This window comes from Phaenicophaeus curvirostris, chromosome Z, assembly GCF_032191515.1.
Source record: "Phaenicophaeus curvirostris isolate KB17595 chromosome Z, BPBGC_Pcur_1.0, whole genome shotgun sequence".
NCBI classification, from domain to species: Eukaryota; Metazoa; Chordata; class Aves; order Cuculiformes; family Cuculidae; genus Phaenicophaeus; species Phaenicophaeus curvirostris.
In genome coordinates, this window is record NC_091431.1 from 37,957,701 (window position 1) to 37,977,608 (window position 19,908).

Below are 19,908 nucleotides of genomic sequence, written 5' to 3' on the forward strand. Positions count from 1 at the left end.
AGGGACACCACCTGAGGGACAGGATGACATTCAGGTGGATCTGGGCAAGCTTGAGAAGTGCATGCATGTGAACCTCGTGAGGTTTGACAAGGCCAAGTGCTTGGTTCTGCACGTGGGTTTGGGCAATCCTAGTATCAATATAGGATAGAGGATAAGGGGATTTGGAGTAGTTCTGCCCAGACATACTTGTGGGTACTTGTGGATGAATAACTGGACATAAGCCAACAAGCGCACTTGAAAGTCAACGGCATCCTGGGCTGCATCAAAAGAAACATGACAGATTTAGAGATACGATTCTGCCCCTCTGCTCCGCTCAACTGGCTATCACATCCAGCTCTGGAGTCCTCAGTGCAAGAAAGACAGGGACCTATTAAAGCATGTCCAGAGGAGGGCAACAAAAATGATCAGTGGTCTAGAGCACCTCCTATGAAGAAAGGCTGAGAGAGTTGATGTTGTTCAGCCTGGAGAAGAGAAGGCTTTGAGACAATCTTATTGTGGTCTTTTGATACTTAAAGGGGCTTATATTCTTACAAGATGGGGACAGTCTTTTTAGCAGGACCTCTAGTGATAGGACAAGAGGTAAAGTAAAGGAGGGTAGATCTAGACTAGATATAAGGAAGATTTTTTTGACATAAAGAGTGGTGAAGCACTGGAACAGGTTGCTCAAAAAGGTGGTAGGTGCCCCATTCCTGGACATATTCAAGGTCAGGTTGTATTGAGCAACTTTATTGAGTTGAAGATGTCCCTGCTTATTGCAGTGGGGGTAGACTAGATGACCTTTAAAAGTCTCTTCCTTCCCAAACCATTCTATGATTTTATGATTAAAATCAGCTGGTTCTCTCAGTCTGATTACACAACATTGTAAAAAAGATACTTTTGAGGACAACTGGCAAACATATTTGCAGTGAGAGTAAATGCTGATCAACTACAGACAGAAGCTTGTAAATCAGATGTGTAATTTTTTACACAATGTATTTTAGTTCAGCTACTGATTATGGTTTTGAATCAGGATCTCCTCAATGAAGACCTGCAGACTGTATCATCCTTTCCAAGTCAGAAGGTGTGGTAGTATCAGTCTTTTCTGGCCTCTGAAATCTATTTTATTGTGAAATGTTTGTACTTGGATCAGTGCTTTTAGCCATCCTCAGCGAATGCTAAACTACTATACTTTTATCATTGTCAGAGGTGAGCTTTCTCAATTAAGGCAATAGTGAGTTTTCAAAATCCCCCCCTTGTTATGTGCATTTTTATTTTAACAATTTCTTTATTAATATTCAGACTGAAGTGTTCCTTCTAAATTCAACATGGGCAGCAATTCTGCCTAAGAGTCCATTAGTTTATTAATTTTTCAATTCTTAAATTTACAAAATTTAAGATTTAATTCAATTCTTAAATTTATAAAATGTAGACTGGTAGATTAGACATGCATTCAGTTTTATTTGCTGACATCAGAAGGCTTGTTTTAGTGAAAAATATGCATCAATTTTCTCTTAGGGCAGTTAGCTGCACTGTTTTTTTTTCCTATGCTTTGCTACAACTCTCTGAATTAATCTCCAAAGCATGTTATCAGCTTACTTGACATAGAACAATGTATATTACAAGATGAAATAATAGTTCTTCAGATTAGCTCGTATATTTTGAATCTGTTTTCATTAACTTAAGAATTACATTGATTACTATGTTTCATTGTCAAGCAAGATTCCCAAAATAGTCACCTTTAATTCCAGGTAATCGCATTTGGCTTGTCACAGTTCTGTACAGTCACGCATAATTCAGTAGACAAAAAATACATAAATTCAGCAAACATCTGGAATATTAATAATAATTTGAAAACTAAATCAATCACATTTTTAAGTGTATGAGCTGAGAATTAGGCATTTAAGTCTGCATTTTGCATCTTAAATGAAAATCACAGAATCTGGAAGTACTCAGTACTTTGGAAAATAGGCTAAGTTTTCTAGAGTCCTGTTGTTATGGTTGGCTTTTCAGAGCCTTAAGTTCACCTGAGTTGCAGTGGAAGATCTGGTGTTATGCTACTTAAAATAAGAAGTATAGTAATATTTTATCAGTGGATGCTCTATTATGACTGTAGTTATAACAATACAGAAGTGTCTATATCAACACATTTTATGGTATCTATGTATTTGGTTTGTATTTTAGCAAGTTATTTAAATTTACACCAGAACCTGCAGCCTGATAGACTGACATTATTCTTGAGCATGTGTAAAATATATACACAGTGACTTTAAGTGCCTTAAACCTGTAAATCAATAACAAGTGACTTTTGAATACTCTTGTATTCACATCTCTTATCATTGAGACTTTCGGTCAATAGTTATTATTAGCAATTATTTCCCCACATCATCTACTTCTTGCTCTGTGAAAATTTTAGAGTATTATGGGATGTGTGATAAAAAAAAGTCTATCTGCTTAGAGATAGAAGAAATTTCCCTGTTTCTCTTCCAGCTTCTACAGTGATGAGTTACTTCATTGAAGATTTCTTCTCAGCATTATGAGAAATGTTCTTTTCTGTGAACCAAACCCCACTTCCATGTTTGCTCTGCATTAGCAGCTGTTTTTTTTTTTCTGAGAATGAAAAAGATATCCCCAAGAACGCTCAAGTTTTTGCTAATATTTGTAACATAAAATAAGACCAAACCATACATTTTTCATATTATTTTGGAAAGTGAATATTAGGGTTGTTTAGGACTTTTCATTCTAAATATTTTTTTTTTTAAAGAAGCGTTAATTTTCCAGAACAAGGGGAAAGATTTAATTTCCACTAAACTTTGGGGAATTAATGAATCACAGCTTCAGCTGTTGCAGATTGGAAAACCTCCAGGGAAAGCTATCCCAGTTTACTTCTGAGCATCTGCTTTTTGGGACTGCATCCCTGTCTGTGCATTCTCCAGGCTGGGTTTTGCACAGGTATGAAGGAAAAGGGAGGGCTTGAAATGTGTGCTACTGTGTTTGGCTTTGGTATAGTAATCTCTCCCCTTGCTAGTGCACATAACATTTTACATAGTCAAGGATTTGTGCTATAAAATAGCAAAGACTATTAACAGTCATGCAGTTTGTATCCACCAACAAAGTCTATTACGGTGATGTATAATTATAGAATTAAGCACAAGAATCCGGAAATGTGCTGACAGTGGTCTCACTTATAAGCTGTACCACAAGCCTATTGGCAAACCATCAAAAAAAGTGAAATGGCAATATAAAACCCAAAAAGCAATCAAATGTCAAGCTTAAGATTTTTAAAGAGCTTCTAGTTAAATACAGAACATAAAGAGGGGCATGAGAACTTCCTGTTTTTTCTAAGAAAAACAGAACAGTGAAGTCTCTTCATCTGCTGGGGACAGAACATAGTGTAATGATTTTTCAGTATAATTTAGCATAATTTATTTTATTACAGGACTTAGATCACCATCAAGATAGATGTACTGGAAATAAAATGTCTCATAAGTATACAAAACTCAAAGATACATAAAGTGTATGTGGGAGATGGTGGAAATAAATCCTCCATGGATGCATTCTTTGTACTCTGATGAATCAGTATTTAAACTCTCTTACTGTGGACATACTGGCATTCCTGGGGGCCAGTCTGGGTATCCTTGAGGCCAGCTGTGTATTAAATAACACTATAATTTGCCCATTATTACTGCTGGTCTAATTTTCAAGTAAGTTGCGCCTGACAGCTGTTACTGTGTTGTCAGTTTTAGCCCAAACTGTTTATGACTTGGAGAAGTCCTGCATGATCAACATTAATACATTTCTTTTTAATGAGGTTTTAGATCTTGGAGACTGAAGCCTTCCTGAACTGTTACTGAAAAATGTGAGCAATCCATCTGAATCCTATTCATTAGCAGCATCCTCTAAGAGCTGTAATTCATCCTTTCTGTGCAATAACAAAGTGGCTGAAGCACCGTACACCTAGCACTTTGGAAGCTGTAACTCCACACCTAGTATTAATAATTAACTCAGTCTTCTCTGGGACAATAATGCCCAGCCCTATGCAATATTTATTAGTTCCTTGTGTCTGTAATTCAATTAATAAGGTTTCTCTGAAGCTTCTTTAAATTCACAGTTAGCTAACGGGGCACACTTTGGCCTACCTTGTGATATAGATAAATTACCTATAACACATGATACCAGTGATTACAAAGCTCAGTTTTGTCGCTCTGCGTTGTTTTTGACACGTCCTCATGTTGGTAAAGTTGCATTACTTCCAAGTAGGTGTGCATACATTTGTATGTGTGTTTGGTTCTCATTTTGGTTTCTGAAAAAGTTCTGTGGGTTTAGGACTACTTTTTATAGCTCGATTGCTTTTTCTCACATTTTATTATTAGCACAAAAGAAATGGAGGAAAAGACAAAATGTGGCAAAGGTCTGCATGGATGTACTAATAGATGTTTTTTAGTGCGATGGTTTAGACATCAAGGTAGAAACCTGGATAAAGTAACATATTGGATTATATTTAACAAAAGAACACATGTCACAGGTGCAGACAGGACATTGCAAGGCTGTGCCCTGACTGAATGGTGCCAAGTCATTGCTGAACTTTAAAAGCTAGGAAGCTTAAGTGGAAGTCAGGGCAAGTCCTCCTTAACCTGCAAATCACAGGGGTCAGGACTTACATGCTGCAGAGCTGATGAGGGAAGAAAAGCTGTGGAGGAAAAAGAAAACAAGCTCTCTTTGATGGCTCTAGCATCATCTGATAGTTATGGTTCCTGTATTATTTCTTTGAACATAACTGCATATATATTCCTGCCTTGTCACCTGTAGGCATTCTTTCAAGCTCTGCTTCTGCACTAAATTTGATTTCAGATATTTCAGTAAAAGTCTGCTGGGAATTTTTCATAGGATCAAGTTGTTATTGAGATTTGCATTTAACTACCAATTAAGTAAGATCTTTAAGTCATGCAAGTGTTCAGGAGTGCAGTTAACAAATAGGCTGCTATGGGGCACTTAATAACTCCTCTGTATACTGGCATGTGGTGGGGTTCCCTTGTAAGATGTAGTCTCTCTAAATAAGTGGTATGAAAATGCTATTTAGAATATTATTGGTAAAATCCACCACACACCAAAAGGAAAGACATGCTTGTAGAACAACAAAGGTAGCTTGCTTAGGAAAAAAAAAAATATTTCAACTGCATGATAATCATAGAATTATTTAGGATGGAAAGCACCCTTAAGATCATAAAGTCCAACTGTTGACATAACATTGCCAAGTCCACCACTAAACCATGTCCCTAAGCACTACATCTACATGTCTTTTAAATATCTCTAGGGGCGGAGACTCCACCACTTCCCTGGGCAGCCTATTCCACTGCTGGACAACTCTCTTGGTGAAGAAATTTTTCCTAATATCTGATCCAAACCTCCCTTGGTACAATTTGATGCTGTTTCCTCTTGTGTTATCGCTTGCTGCCTGGGAGAAGAGGCCAACACATACCTTGCTATAACCTCCTTTCGGAGAGTTGTAAAGGGTGATAAGGTCTCCCTTTAGCCTCCTTTTTTTCAGACTGAACATCCCTGTTCCCTCAGGGGCCCTTCATAATGCTTATTTTCTAGACTCTTCATCAGCTTCATTCCTCTTATTTGGACACACTCCAGCACCTCAATGTCCTACTTGTAGAGGGAGGCCCAAAACTGAACCTAGTATTCAAGGTGCAGCCTCAAGTACAAGGGGACAATTGCTTCTATAGTCCTGCTGGCCAGAGGATTTCTACTACAAGCCAGGATGCCAGTGGCCTTGGCCACTTGAGCATACTGTTGGCTCATGTTAAACACGCTAATGTCCTTTTCAGCTGGGCGGCTTTCCAGCTCTTCTTCCCCAGGCCTGTAGTGTTGAATGGGGTTGCTATGATGCAAGTTCAGGACCTGTTGGTTGGCCTTCTTGAATCTCATACAATCTCAGCCCATCAGTCTAGCCGGACCTATAAAGTTTTCCTTCCCTCAGGAGATCAACACTCCCACCCAACTTGGTGTCATCTGCAAACTTAACGAAGATGCACTCGATCTCTTCCTCGTGATCATTGATAAAGATATTAAAATGAATCAGCCTCAGAACTGAGCCCTGGGCAACACCACTTGTGACTGGTTGCCAACTGGATTTAACTCCATTCACCACAATTCTTTGGCCCATATAGCACGTGCTGTTTAGCTGACTGTGTGGTGATTATTGACTGCATAATGATTTTGGCTCTTAGTTCACAAGAATGGAAAATATCACAGCCACAGTTTTTAATGCACATCTGAAATACCTTCTTGTCATGATCAGTGTGAAATATGCATTAATGCCAGAAGTCCTGTTAATTAAAAAATCCCAGTGTATTTTAACTAGACTAGAATGCAAATGCAGTGTAAATTGAAAACTAAAGTAATACTGTAAGTCCACCATTTGGATTGATGTTATTTTTTTTTCAAGATTTAAACAATGGGTTTGTGAGAACAGGAAAACAATATGTATAAAAATGAAAGGTGTTGCTCCATGCTTCTTCCATGAAATCTGAAAGTAGCTTCACAAATATGCACGCATGGATCCAACTGGCTTTGTGCTCTGGTCTTGCATATGTAACTCAGCTGACTGCATGTGGAACCACCCAGTAAGAATTTTAACCAGGATCTGGTTTGTTTATGATGCAATGATGAACTTAGTCCAGTGTAGGGCAGTGAGGTGAAAAAACTGAGAAAAGCAGATTATAAAGTATCAGCATTAAGGAATAGTTTATAACAGTTCTGTAAAAAGCACACAGTGGAGTTGGGCAGTGCTGGAGAAGAGGGGATGCAGGGATAAAGGAAACCTCAGCCATTGGCAAAGTAAAACCTGGGAAAGCATTCAGGAAAGTCTGTAGCATTAGACTTGGAGGTCCAGATTGCCACCTACAGAAAGCAATATTTTGAGTTGTCCTGGAGAAAAAACTTAAATACTGCCAATACTTCAGCTTGAAAGATTGCTTGATGGAGAGTTCAGGAGGCAGACAGGGTTAAGAAGTATTTTTTGTAGTAAACCTCCTAAAAAGATGTTTCAAACAAGTCAGCAGAGGGCTTGGATTAAGACTATAAAAATAAAACTTTTAATAACTTTTGTTGTGGAAAATTCCTTGTTTTGGCTTAGTTTAATTTTATAGCAAAACATGTTTGTGGAGTTTTGTTTTCAGCAACAGTTGCAAAATATGTTCATAACTACTATGCAGGGTCTTTTATGTGTTAATGGTTGTTTACATATTAACTCCATAAATTTCTAATTTACTGCTTCACTATAAAAAAACCCAAACAACTTGTAATTTGAAAACTTCATAGTCTGCAGCATAACTTAATGTAATTAGTGACTGAAAGCATAGGTTTTCTATAGCTCAGATGATTTTGATTTCAATATTTTTTCATGAATAAGCTCCAATGCTTGAATTACCTAGTGACAGAAAGGGTAGTAAAATATTATTCTAATAAGTCTAGAATATGATATACTGACTTTGGAGATTAGTACATATCCGGTTTATAGATTCTAGCTGCTTTTGCGGTACTGCTCGAGCGCTGACTACAGAGTTTACGAGGAAGCTGCCATCTACTGTTGACACTGCCTTATATCGCCTGACAGCTAAGATTCTCTATCCTGAGGACATGGGTTTAAAAGGCACTCTTGGACACCGGTTTCCTGAAGCAGAAAGAATCTGTTTTCCCCGACTTATTTAAGAGTATAAATTTAAGAGCAGAATTTTTTGGAGAATCAAAATGAAAGAATGAGAGAGAGAGTGCTGAATCAGAAAATCTCTGATGGACTCACAGTGGCTAGGAAAATAAAGAAGGCTCAGTCAGTGTTAAGATTAGCTGAAGCACAGAAGGATCACACTCCAAAATCCAGAATACAAATGTGATTTAGAAGTGCAGATTTGAGAATAAGGGACTGAGAGCCTTAAACAGGCACTGACTTGGTCCCTGAGGAACACTTTGAATTGGTGATTAGGTGTCATGTGTGGCTAGGGTGGCTGCTGAGTACAAGTATTTTATCTTCTTTGTCTGCGTTTGTGCATGCCTGGTGCCAAAAAAGAAGAGTAACGTTGTCTGTAGCTTTTTGGTTTTGCCAGCCTGTGACTTTGAAGGAGAAAATGGAGTATCAGATGGTGGGAAAAGATACACGGAACTCCTAGGGAGGTCAGATGAACTGGCATTGGTCCAGATTCTTCACCAACTGGGTTAAGTGTGATCACTTGGAATGTGGAAGTAGTCACAGGGCTTTTGAAGAGGGAAAACTCAATTTTGCGCTATCTTGAGAAACATAGAGACAAATGGCTGTTCAGAGCCTTGGTACTGTGAGCTAAAGAGGCTGGTGCCATCTCTATCTAGTGGAGAAAGGTTTTAATAAGTCTCCAGATGATAGTGTGAAGGTCACCCTAAGCATCTGCAGTTACTAAAAATAGACAGTATTTTGAAAAATACTGAGATTTTTAACCGTGAGTTAAGAGAATTTATGATGTGGTTAACAGCCCTCTTCACACATAAGTTTAATTCTGCTTTAGCACACTACTCCATTATTCTGTCAAAGCCACTGTCAGATTTTTCGGTCTAAGACAATTTTTTTGCTTGATTACACAAAATATGCGAGCAGAAGATACAAGCACTATAATTATTTTCATTCAATGAACTTATCTGTAGCACTTCTGGAGAGGCATACATCATAATTAACATTTTCCCAACAGTCTACCTTGTAGAAATTGATAAAATAGTTATACAGTCTCGTGCACAAATTGACAACTGAGCATTCTTAATCGATTTTCAAGAGTTTTAAATCAGGACATTTTACTTAGAGGGCACATTTTCTCAACAGAGACACACATGAATGTCATACTTAGAAATGAAGACTAGGTGAAACGGAATGGAAGATATATTAATATTCTCTTGATCTTATTTGTTTTGTTTTATTTTATTTATTGTTTTAATCCATGAACATTATGCCTTTTTAAAACAATTTATAAATCTTCCTTTAATGTTTGTATCACTAGGATTTTTTTTAACTCCCATATCTTTATAAGCAAAATTTTAGTTTTTTGGGACCACTGAAGCTATGTTTTTAAGAACTTATTCCAAAAATGATACAGTTAGAGATGATATATACAGAAGTTCTGAAAAGCTGAATTATATCTAGTCTTGAGAAAGGTAGAGAGAGGGGAAATCCATGGTCTTGTGTACACTTATCTCCAAAATGAAAAATGAAAATAAATTTCCCTTAATAGCTAGGCAACATTCTATAGTAGATGGAACCAGGAGGAATAACAGTTTCTAAGTGACACAAGTGGGCAACAGGTGAACTGCAAAAGAAAGCCACTGTAACTAAAAATATTTGATAGCATTAACTGTATGTAGGCAGATCTCAGAACTCCAAATGCATTTGGATTAGAGCAGATTACTGCAGTTACTTGTTCTGTTTGCGCTACATATGATTAGTCTTCTGTAAAATAAAATCTCATTGCTTTTTTTTTCCTGAGCATTACTGAGGGAACAAGATTACACAAATCTCTATGAAGATTTAGAACACATCAAAATTTACATTGTCGTGGAAAAGACAATATTGTTTTTTCTGTAGCATGATATACCTCTCTTTTGCCCTCATTTTCCAGGGAAGCACAGCTTTTTGTGGAAAAGTTTGAAGGTGCTCTTGGAAAAGGAAAAGGAAAAAAATTCTATGCATACAAAGTGATGATGACCAAGGTAAATTTATTATTAACTATCTTAATGTAATGCAAACTGGAGGCCTCTTGCACATTATGGTCATATACACCTGTCTTCCAAAACAGATTTCCTTGCCTTTCTTTGCATTTTAACAGTATTTTTCTACTGCTGTTGCATGAAGAAGATTTCTAATGCAAGCCCACACTTTGACTGAGACTTTTCAAGACAAACAAACAAAAAAATTTAATAAAAATTTAAAAGCACACTTTTTAAAAAAGCCTGGGGATTTCACTTAACATCCCTGAATGCTGCAAGACTACAAACACATTCGAAAACAAACCTGAACCTGATAGTATTCATAATCAGCAGAAAGGCTGCAGCACAAATAAGAGTCTCAGAAAAACATAGAACAAGAGCAGTGAGTTAACGATGCTATTCAAGGAATTGAAATGAAGAAATAAAGAAGGACAAGCGTGATGGAATAAAGTTCTTGGACGACACTTGGCTAAAATAACTTCTCTGATGCTTCCTACCACTAATACAAGGCTTCTGCAACTTGTCTCCATGTCACGGTGTTCTGCTTTGTGGCAGTATGCTGTGTGTGTATGTCTTCATAATGTTCCAGTCAGCATGGTTTCTCCATAATTTTTACAGGCGCATTTCCAACGGAACAATTTTCCCTTGGTATTAATTTTGGGAGAAGCTTTGTCATGTTTTTGTGAATTCTGTCAGGATTCCCTTTAGATGGTGTTAACAACAGTATGGGATGTGGGTCTGTGTTTCCCAGATGTCGACTTGAGATTCAAGAGAAGTAGCATATTATAATATTGTGAATGCTCTTATTGCCTTTGAAAAAAAACAAACCAGACTGATATCTTTAGAAGCAAGCAGATATTTGGAATCGCAGAATGATTTATTTTGTTTGTTGGTTGTTTTTTTTTTTTTTATCTTTAAACCTCATCTAGTCCAGTCCCACTAACACAGGCAGGAACATCTTCCACTAGAACACGTTGCTTAAAGTCTTCACCAGCCTGACCTCGAACATATCCAATGATGGGGCATCCGCAGATTCTCTGAGCAACCTGTTCCAGTGCCTCACCACTGTTAAAGAATTTCTTTTCTATGTCCAATCTCAATCCACCCTCTCAGTTTAAAACTATTATTCCTTGTCCTACCACTAAAAGCTCTAGTAAAAAGCCTCCATCTTTCCTATAAGAAATAATTATATAAGATATATATAAGAAAGAATATATATTGAAAGGCCAAAATAAAATCTCCCTTGGAGTTTTCTCCAGGTTGAACAAAGACAACTTTCTCAGCCTTTCATTACAGAAAAGCTCTCAGATAATTTTTATGGCCCTCCCCTCAACCTATTCTTTTCTTGTGCTGGGGACCCTAGAACTGGATGCAGTACTGCGGGTGGAATCGCACAAGAGTGAAATAGAGAGGTAGAATCATCTCCCCTGTCCAGCTGGCCACATTTCTTTTTACAATTGGCTTTCAAGACTGCAGTTGTATGTTGCTGATTCGTATATACATTTTTCATCCACCAGTATCTCCAAGTCCTTCCCTGCAGGGCTGTTCTCAATCCATTCACCGCCCAACCTCTGCTGGTGTTGGTGATGGCCCCCCTCTGCCCTGTCTATTCCTCCTGAATAGCCTGTAGCTCTTCATCCCAGCATTCTAGTTGTGGGTCTCATTCCATCAAGTCTCACTAATACCACCAATGCAGTAGATCTGTGAGGTTACCAATGCTTCCAGTTCATCCTGTTTGTTTCTCGTTCTGCATGCTTTCGTGTACATGCATTTGAGGTACCCTACTGAGCCTTCTGTCCTCCCACAAGCAGCATAAATGCTCTCACTAGCTTTGCCACCCTCAGGTGATGTCATTTCAAACCCTGGCTTACCTACTGCAATCCTGTTGATATCCTCTTCCCCCACTGATTCTAGTTTAAAGCTTTCTCAATCAGCATCAGCAGCTTAAATTCAAACACCTGGTCTTCCCATTGAAACAGGTGGATTACATTAGGTCCAGCATACCTGGTCTCTTGAAGGCACTTCCATAGCTTTAAAACCCGAAGTTATGAGACACTCACCAATTCTGGAGCCAGTATTTATATCCTGGGCTTGCCTCTTTCTTCAGAGGTATCCTCCCATTACTCAGAAGGTTGAAGAAAACAAATATTATCATGTAATGTAATGCCACAAAGTTTTCTCAGGGGAAGGGCTCAGGCCAATCACCAGGCAATCTGTGCTTCAGGTAATTACATATTAGTGAAAAAAACAACACATACTGTCTTTAAATTATAATGATGGGATATTTTATGACAGTACTGTGCTAGGACTAAGCCCTTGTGGAAGTGGAGAAGACCAGAAGCTCACTGAGAGGTTTCTGAGTCTTCTCTCCCCAGATTTTGTAGACTAGGGAATCAAAGGCTGAAAGCTCTGTCCAGGACCTGCAGACTGCATAACCATGGCAGTAAAAGAAAAGCAGCTTGTATGTATGCTCATCGATTCTTATCCTTTTGAGGTGGGGTAATTTTCAGTTTTACCTAGAGCTGGAAAAATTAAGTAGCGTAAACAGAAGTTGAAGATATGAATGTTTCGGGGAAATGTGCTTGAAGTAGCTTATGCTGCATTAATTCTAGCTCCAAAGTGAATGTCACACTTGAGAGTAGATACTTACCATGCTTCACTTTTTAATTTCTCTGAGTAATCGCAGTATTTGCCACATACTCAGTTCTATTTTTTAAGGACAAGAAACACTCAATAAAAGATTTATCAACTACATTTTGTCTCTCCATTGACTTAATTGCTATGTTACAAATTACAGAAAAGGTACACTGACCGTAAAATGCAATAAGAACATTCACTTCTATATCAGAACAGTAATTACTGTACCCTGATGCTCAGGCTCTGCAGACACTTATCTCAGTAGAGTCCTTACAATAGGAGCTTCTGTTTAGCAGCATGTACTTCATCAACTGTATTTTGAAAGGGGGCGGGGAGGAAACAAGTTCCTTTTTCTTATGTTACTCAGATGTTGCAGGATCAGCTTAAGTGATCTGAAATTTTGAAAGAAGCATCGAATTTTTGCTTTGTATAGTGTACCAAGTAGAACAAAAGATAAGAAAGTGAAAGTGGTAATGGGAATAAAGACACTAATCCTGCTAAAATCTGTCCCTGTGCTCCTAGAAGTACATTGATTATTCTTCCATTTCTGAAGTCATTTGGCTTCAGGACACAGACTAAAGACTCATTTCTACAACTAACTAAAAGACAATAATTTTGAAGTCAAAGAGAGACTGAAAAAAACACAATCTGAAAAGCTACTGAATGGTGAGATGGACTTTTTTTTTTTTTTTAACAGCAGGAGACAGAAGAACAGTGATTATATATTTTAATGTAAATGTGTTTAACCAGGTATGATGAATTCAAGGAATTTCTGAAGCTAAGTTTTACATTTTAATACGCTATTCAAATAAATAATTGTGTAATTTGTAAGAAGCTAGACCTCTCTTCAGACGGTCAACTATGTAGCAAAAAAGTTATTTCAATCTCTTTTGTTAATTAGAATGTAACAATCACAACTGAGCATTACAGTTCTGTCCAAGGAGGTAAAGTACTAGTTCAGTGTACCCCAGCAAAACTAAACACACATCAGCATAATTCTCCCATATGTTGGAAGAATGACTCAGTTTTTCACAGCTGGTTGAGATCTCATCCTAAGCCTTTTCAATATCTAGGGCATGCATGTATAATTTGCAAACTAAGAACCAGGGGAGATTCAGGCTTGACATTAGGAAAATATATTTCACTGAAAGGGTCATCAGGCACTGGAACAGGCTGCCCAGGGAGGTGGTTGAGTCACCTTTCCTGGAGGTGTTCAAAGGACGGGTAGATGAGGTGCTTAGGGGCACGGTTTAGTGATTGATAGGAATGGTTGGACTTGATGATCCAGTGGGTCCTTTCCAACCTAGTGATTCTATGATTCTAAAAAAGTTTGAGAGGAGGGAAGTATGTAATTGTTCTTCCACAAACCCTCTTCAGGGGCTCCCATGCTTTCCCATGAGACAGATGGAAAAAGCAAAAGAAACCACTAGTCTCCAGAGCGTTTAGAACCCCCTTACAGCAATAAATTTATCTGTAACAATGTTTGGTACTGACATTTCTCACTAAAAGTGGTAATGGAAGAGCTGTCGGTGCTTTCTGTTCTCTTCTTGTGCATAAATACTGACTGGATTAAACCTCATTGAAATCAATGCAGTATGTATCACCCTTTAGGTAATGTAGCTGGAGGAAATTCCTGAGATTTTTAAAGGAAAACCAGGGTTGAAGCAGTCTCACATTCTCAGGAGCAGCACACATGCCCACCAAAAGCAACAAAAGGGTTTCTCAGGAATAGTGAAGTCTGCTGAATATTACTTTGGAGAGCTGTGAATGTGTGTCTGGTTAGCCGCCAGCACGAGATCTCAGGATTCAGCTTCTCAGGAAGCTGAAAGCCATGTGTAGCCTAAGGTGAGTTAAGTTAAAGCAGATACCTAGGGCAGCATACTGGAGAGGATGGAAAACAGTGGGACCCAGCCAACTTGAAAAATCGGGCCAGCTGCTGCCACACAGGCAGAGGTAAGTTGTGTAGAACAGAAGCTATTGCTGGTGAAAAGTGTTTTCACTATTTTGTTCACAGGAGGAGCAATCGAGCTTATCTTTGCAGGGCTTGGTCTCTGTTCACCCTATTTCTCAGTTCTACTTCCTGTAACTTTTGTTTTTCAGTTCGAAGACAACCTATCTCTTACGCTTTATCCTTGCACAGCAAAAGACAATTTTCCTCACCTGAGGTCACAGTTTGAAATACAGCTCATTTCAGTTGCAGTCTTAATAAACAGAAAGGTAACATCCTCGGAAACATCTTTGTAAGGCAGCTTTTGCAAGTGCTAATTTAAAAGTCTTCTGGTGCTATTTTTTTTTCAAATTTATCACCTTGTTGTTCAAGGAAGCAGGAAGTATTATTGTGTTGTAAATAAACTGAAATGCCCGAAAGATTCTTACGCCAGTTTCTCCGAACAAGATAAATCTGCAAGACCAATTTATGTTTTGGTTTGTTTGCTAGCTTCTCATGCCAAAGAGATCAGAAACACAATTAAAACCCCCACTTTGTGTCTAAAAAATCCATTTTATCTCATTGGGAGTCTTTCTAAAATACGAGACCTCTCACAGGAAATTACCAATATCAGCATGTTAGACTCACTTTCACATACCTATTTTATTTTGGACACCCTTTATGGCTTGACTAAGCTGATAGTGAAGTCAAGGTAAAGTCTTTCAGTTGGAGTCAGTAAGTCTGCTATTTTTTAAACTTGCTTCACAGTAACTTAAAGCATTCTTATTCAAAGAAGCCAAGATAAAGGCTGATCGTATGCTCGTAGCAGACCAAAATTAAATAATTTCTGTGCTTTCCCACCGTGTCCTTCTCTCCTCCCATGACTGATCTGGAGAGCTTGTAGGAAAGACAATCTCCTATGCATTTGCAAAGTAAAAGCACAGTGGGAAGAGCAAAGGTCTTTTAATGATAACTATGTAACAACAAACTTCCCAGTCCAGCTATAAGAATAACAGTGTCACTGCCCACGGTGCACAGTTCATTCATCACTTGATAACTTGAAGAAGAAAGGTGTCTTCAGGAATCCAGAGGACACTCATGGTATTATTATTAGTGTACATCGTTCTGACACCATGAAGTCTTATTCCAGTACCCTCAAAGGTGACCCTCTTAGCACATGTTCATGATATGCATTGACTTAGGTTGTTGGAGCATAATCTGGTTCTGAAAGTGTGATTTCCCTGGGTTAACAAAATTTATTTTTCTGTGCCTTTAATTTTCCTGAGGCTGTTCTTCTGTAGAGTACCTCCACCGAATGAGGCACTCGGCTGTCTGCTTCCAGCTGTTCTGGTCCCTCAGCCGGCATCTATGTTCTATTCCCTATAACCTACTAACACGCAGCGCAGGGGCCAAGGGCTAAGGAGACGGTCCAAGAGATAATTCTCGGTGCATTGAGTGCAACAGCACAGGTGAAGCAAAGCAGGAACTGCCATGACAAAACACACGTTTAAAGTTTATAACGTTTTAAAGTTAGGTCCGTCCTTCTGAAAAAGTCCAATAAAGTTCCTAACGCTCCGGGCACAGAACGACGTGTCGCAGTCTGCCGGCAGCTTGGGGCAGAGTAAGCTTACAAACTCAAGCTTTTGTAAAAGAAGCTTTTGGAAGCAGCTACAGCCTTCAGGCTGGCTACAGAAGTCAGATGTCGGACGACACCCCGTGAAACACCTTCGGACACCTTGTGGGATCTCTCCCCACTTCCCGGGAGGAAAGTGGTGACCCCTAAACCCACCGGGCAAGGCTTTTCTGCCTCCTGCCGCGGGGCGGCTGGCGGGGGGCTAGGGGGCAGCCCCCGCGGGGGGAGCGGGGCGGCCTCTCGCCCTCCCTCCGCCGAAACCACTCCCCGAGAAGTCACCAGGGGGTGGGGAGATGGTGACAGCTCCAGGAAGCCGCCGCGGGCGCCCGGAGGCTCCGAGGGGCAGCGGCTCGCTGGGTGGCAGCTCCCGGCCGGCATGGGGTCCCCGCAGCGCCCGCCGCTCGCCCACGTCTTCAAGGGAACCTTCGTGCACTCCAGCCGCTCCAAGCCCATGGAGATCCTCCACGGACACGTGCTGGGGGTGGACGACGGCGGGACGGTGAGTGGGGGCGGGGGTGGCTGCTGGGTGCGGGGGCGGCAGGAGCGACCCGTCTCGGTCCCGAGTCCCGGTCCGGGGAAGCGACGGGTCAGGGCCGCCCGCGCCGGGGTGTAGGGAGAAGGTGGGGAAAATCTCCCACTCGAGCAAGAGAAAAGAGCTACAGAGAAGGGATTTCGTGCTCGCAGGAGGTGGGGATAAACGGGTTGGCCCGCTGGCTCCTTGCATGGGTTTGCTGGTAGCCCAAGTCTGTTTTTGAAGCGTGCTGAATGTTTCCAAAGCAACTCTGCGCCCGGACCAGGCGTTCTCTCAGTTTCTTTCAGTTTCGCAAGCAGGTTTTTCATTCTCTAAGTGCCGAAGTAGTGAACGTGAGCAGTTGCAGTGTCCCCCCACCCTGTACTTATGCGTAGCCTTCCGAGCAGGTTTTTTTTTTTTCTTTTATCACAAGCAAAATAGTGGCACATACCTGTAAGGAGTTCTGAAAATGGTGACATTGGGCATGTGAGTGGTTTAAAACAGGTGTCGCGGGATCGATTCTGGCAGGGAAGCTGCATCATTCCCATAACAATATCACTCCATTTCACAGTGCATGTTGTGTAGGTGGACTGGTAATTTCTTACAGACTCAACAACATATATAAGTACCCTATTAAAAAAACCGATAATTTTCTTTCTTGCAGCTAAATAAGAGACTTCAGTGTGTCATGCTTCAGTAGCACTTGAAATCTGTGCACAGCACATTTCAAGCCCTTACAGTATTTGTTTTCTATATTCATACAGCCCCATGAAGGCCTGTTTCCAGAGACACCTCTCAGAGCTCTTGAGAAGTCTGGTGCAAGGCATAGCAAAGTCTGTGAGAAGCTGTACTTTGATGTATGGGAGGGGAATAAAAACTTACATAACTATGTATTGGTTGGTGTCAACTATTAACAAAACCAGCAGTCTTTAATGCACAAAGGATTTGGTTTCTATAACTTAGGTGTGGGAGGCAGAAACTCGCACCAGATTCTGCTCTCTCTAACAGCAGTTTCCAGAAAAGGATCACTGCTCAGCATCCTTAGGAAATCAGGACCTTTAAGTGATTTTCTTGAAAATCAGCTACCTTTGTAAGCTGGACCTAGGAATTCATGCTCTCAGTCACTCTCTTCCATTCTTCTAGTGAACAAGGATTCACTGGATATTGTTTTCCTTACATAAACTGGCACATTCCCATGCAGTTGTTTTAAATAAAATATTTAACAGAAAAACAAAGTTGTCCAAAAATAAAATTTCCACTAGAGTACAGTAACAAGGACTTTAATTTTCTTCTCTTTTTAATAGAAATTCTTGGCATTTTATTACCCCAGGGTCTGATACATTGGGTTTTAGTACCCTTTGGCTTATTACACAGTTTAATGTCGTGCAGAACTTCCACTGGAATCACAGAAGAACTGACTTTCCAAGAAGGACATAGTGGTTAGAAAATTGCTTACCTTTGTTGTCCAAATTTACACCAGAGTGTTTCAGTATTGCTCCCAAAGAATTAAGTTTAACTAAATAGGTATTTGCCTCACTTTGTTGACTCCATCATGGAAAAACTTTGCACAGTCACTGAAAGGGTGAACAGATCAGTTTTTGTGAATAGCCAGGTTCTGTTCTCCAGTGTGAGTCCCTGCCTATCCTCCAAGGGACAGGAGCATATAATCAGTGCCACAGAAATCATAGAATCATAGAATAACCAGGTTGGAAGAGACCCACCAGATCATCGAGTCCAACTGTTCCTATCAAACACAAAATGCTGCTGCCCAGACCCCTGCTGTCTGTAGGGATACTTGGCTGGTAAAGGCCACAGATGAAACAACTCCCTCAGCTTTGCCTGTAGATGAAAAATAAGCTTTAGCAAGGAAAACAGTGCTGTCAGATATGAAGACTTAAATTACCGCTAAGCAACAAAATAAAGACTGTGTTTAACTGAGTGGTTTGCAGAGTAGTGCAGTGCTGATCTTGAATAAAGGCAAATAGAATAGAATCATAGAATAACCAGGTTGGAAGAGACCCACCGGATCATCGAGTCCAACCATTCCTATCAAATACTAAACCATGCCCCTTAGCACTTCGTCCACCCGTGCCTTAAACACCTCCAGGGAAGGTGACTCAACCACCTCCCTGGGCAGCCTGTTCCAGTGCCCAATGACCCTTTCCGTGAAAAATTTTTTCCTAATGTCCAGCCTAAACCTCCCCTGGCGGAGCTTGAGGCCATTCCCTCTTGTCCTGTCCCCTGTCACTTGGGAGAAGAGGCCAGCACCCTCCTCTCTACAACCTCCTTTCAGGTAGTTGTAGAGCGCAATGAGGTCTCCCCTCAGCCTCCTCTTCTCCAGGCTAAACAACCCCAGCTCTCTCAGCCGCTCCTCATAAGGCCTGTTCTCCAGCCCCTTCACCAGCTTCGTTGCTCTTCTCTGGACTCGCTCCAGAGCCTCAACATCCTTCTTGTGGTGAGGGGCCCAGAACTGAACACAGGATTCGAGGAGCGGTCTCACCAGTGCCGAGTACGGAGGGAGAATAACCTCCCTGGACCTGCTGGTCACACCGTTTCTGATCCAAGCCAAGATGCCATTGGCCTTCTTGGCCACCTGGGCACACTGCTGGCTCATGTTCAGTCGGCTGTCAATCAACACGCCCAGGTCCCTCTCCTCCAGGCAGCTTTCTAGACAGACTTCTCCTAGTCTGTAGCACTGCACAGGGTTGTTGTGCTCCAAGTGCAGGACCCGGCATTTGGCCTTGTTAAACAGTATTCCTCAAAAGAAAATACAGACAGGTGCAAAATGTGAGTTATCATTGAATTATTGGTGTAATTAACTTAGCTAGGTAGAATATAAAGTAGACGGAGCAAGTATTAAGCTAAAAGCTCCTGTCGAAGGTGTGAAAAGAGCAAGAGTTGTGGAGTAAGAGTTAATACTTTCAAGTGCTGGCAAACATATGCACTTGATTTCAACCAGCTGGGATAGCAAGTGACGTGTGTTAGCTGTGCAAGGAGGAAGTTACCAAGGCACCAACATCCATCTTGGGTTTATTCCTTAGCCTTTCTTGGCAGGCTGGGCTGTTCATTCAGGACCTGGGTCTAGTAAGTGCTCCTGTCTCTCATCTAGCCTCACATTCCAGTTTTGGGAAATAGGTAAGAAATAAGCATCATGTCTGTCATTGCAAAAGTCAGCTAATCATTGTGACAACAGGGAGGGGAGAGAGGCTTGTGGGAGGAGGAAGAAGGATGGAACCCTTATTCAGGTTAATCTATGAATATCATAGCCAGAAGCAAAATAACACAGGCACTGCTGTGTTAAAAAGTCCTCCTGTGTACCTTTACATAGTAATGTTCACTTTCTGTTCTTCTAGTAGCCAAGTTAATTGCACTGTGGTGCTTGGAGGCATTCAAAGTTTACCACATCAGGGTTGACGCGTAGTTTATTGGACTGGCTATGCACTGACAGAGGAGCTTTGAGCATCTCTTGGAATAAAATAGGTCTGAGATAGTCTC

The 19,908-nt window shown here is 40.4% G+C and overlaps 2 protein-coding genes across 2 annotated transcripts in view; both read left to right on the top strand.

Moving 5' to 3' along the window:
- LOC138733696 (transmembrane channel-like protein 2-A) overlaps positions 1–15,894 on the top strand; it is a 30,449-nt gene extending 14,555 nt beyond the window's left edge. The window contains exons 5-7 of the mRNA XM_069881162.1: positions 9,618–9,708; positions 14,443–14,559; positions 15,823–15,894. Coding sequence (XP_069737263.1) covers positions 9,618–9,708; positions 14,443–14,559; positions 15,823–15,894 — 280 coding nt within the window. The remainder of the gene's footprint in view (positions 1–9,617; positions 9,709–14,442; positions 14,560–15,822) is intronic.
- Positions 15,895–16,195: 301 nt separating this feature from the next.
- LOC138733549 (guanine deaminase-like) overlaps positions 16,196–19,908 on the top strand; it is a 31,689-nt gene continuing 27,976 nt past the window's right edge. The window contains 2 exon segments of the mRNA XM_069880825.1: positions 16,196–16,274; positions 16,277–16,401. Coding sequence (XP_069736926.1) covers positions 16,196–16,274; positions 16,277–16,401 — 204 coding nt within the window.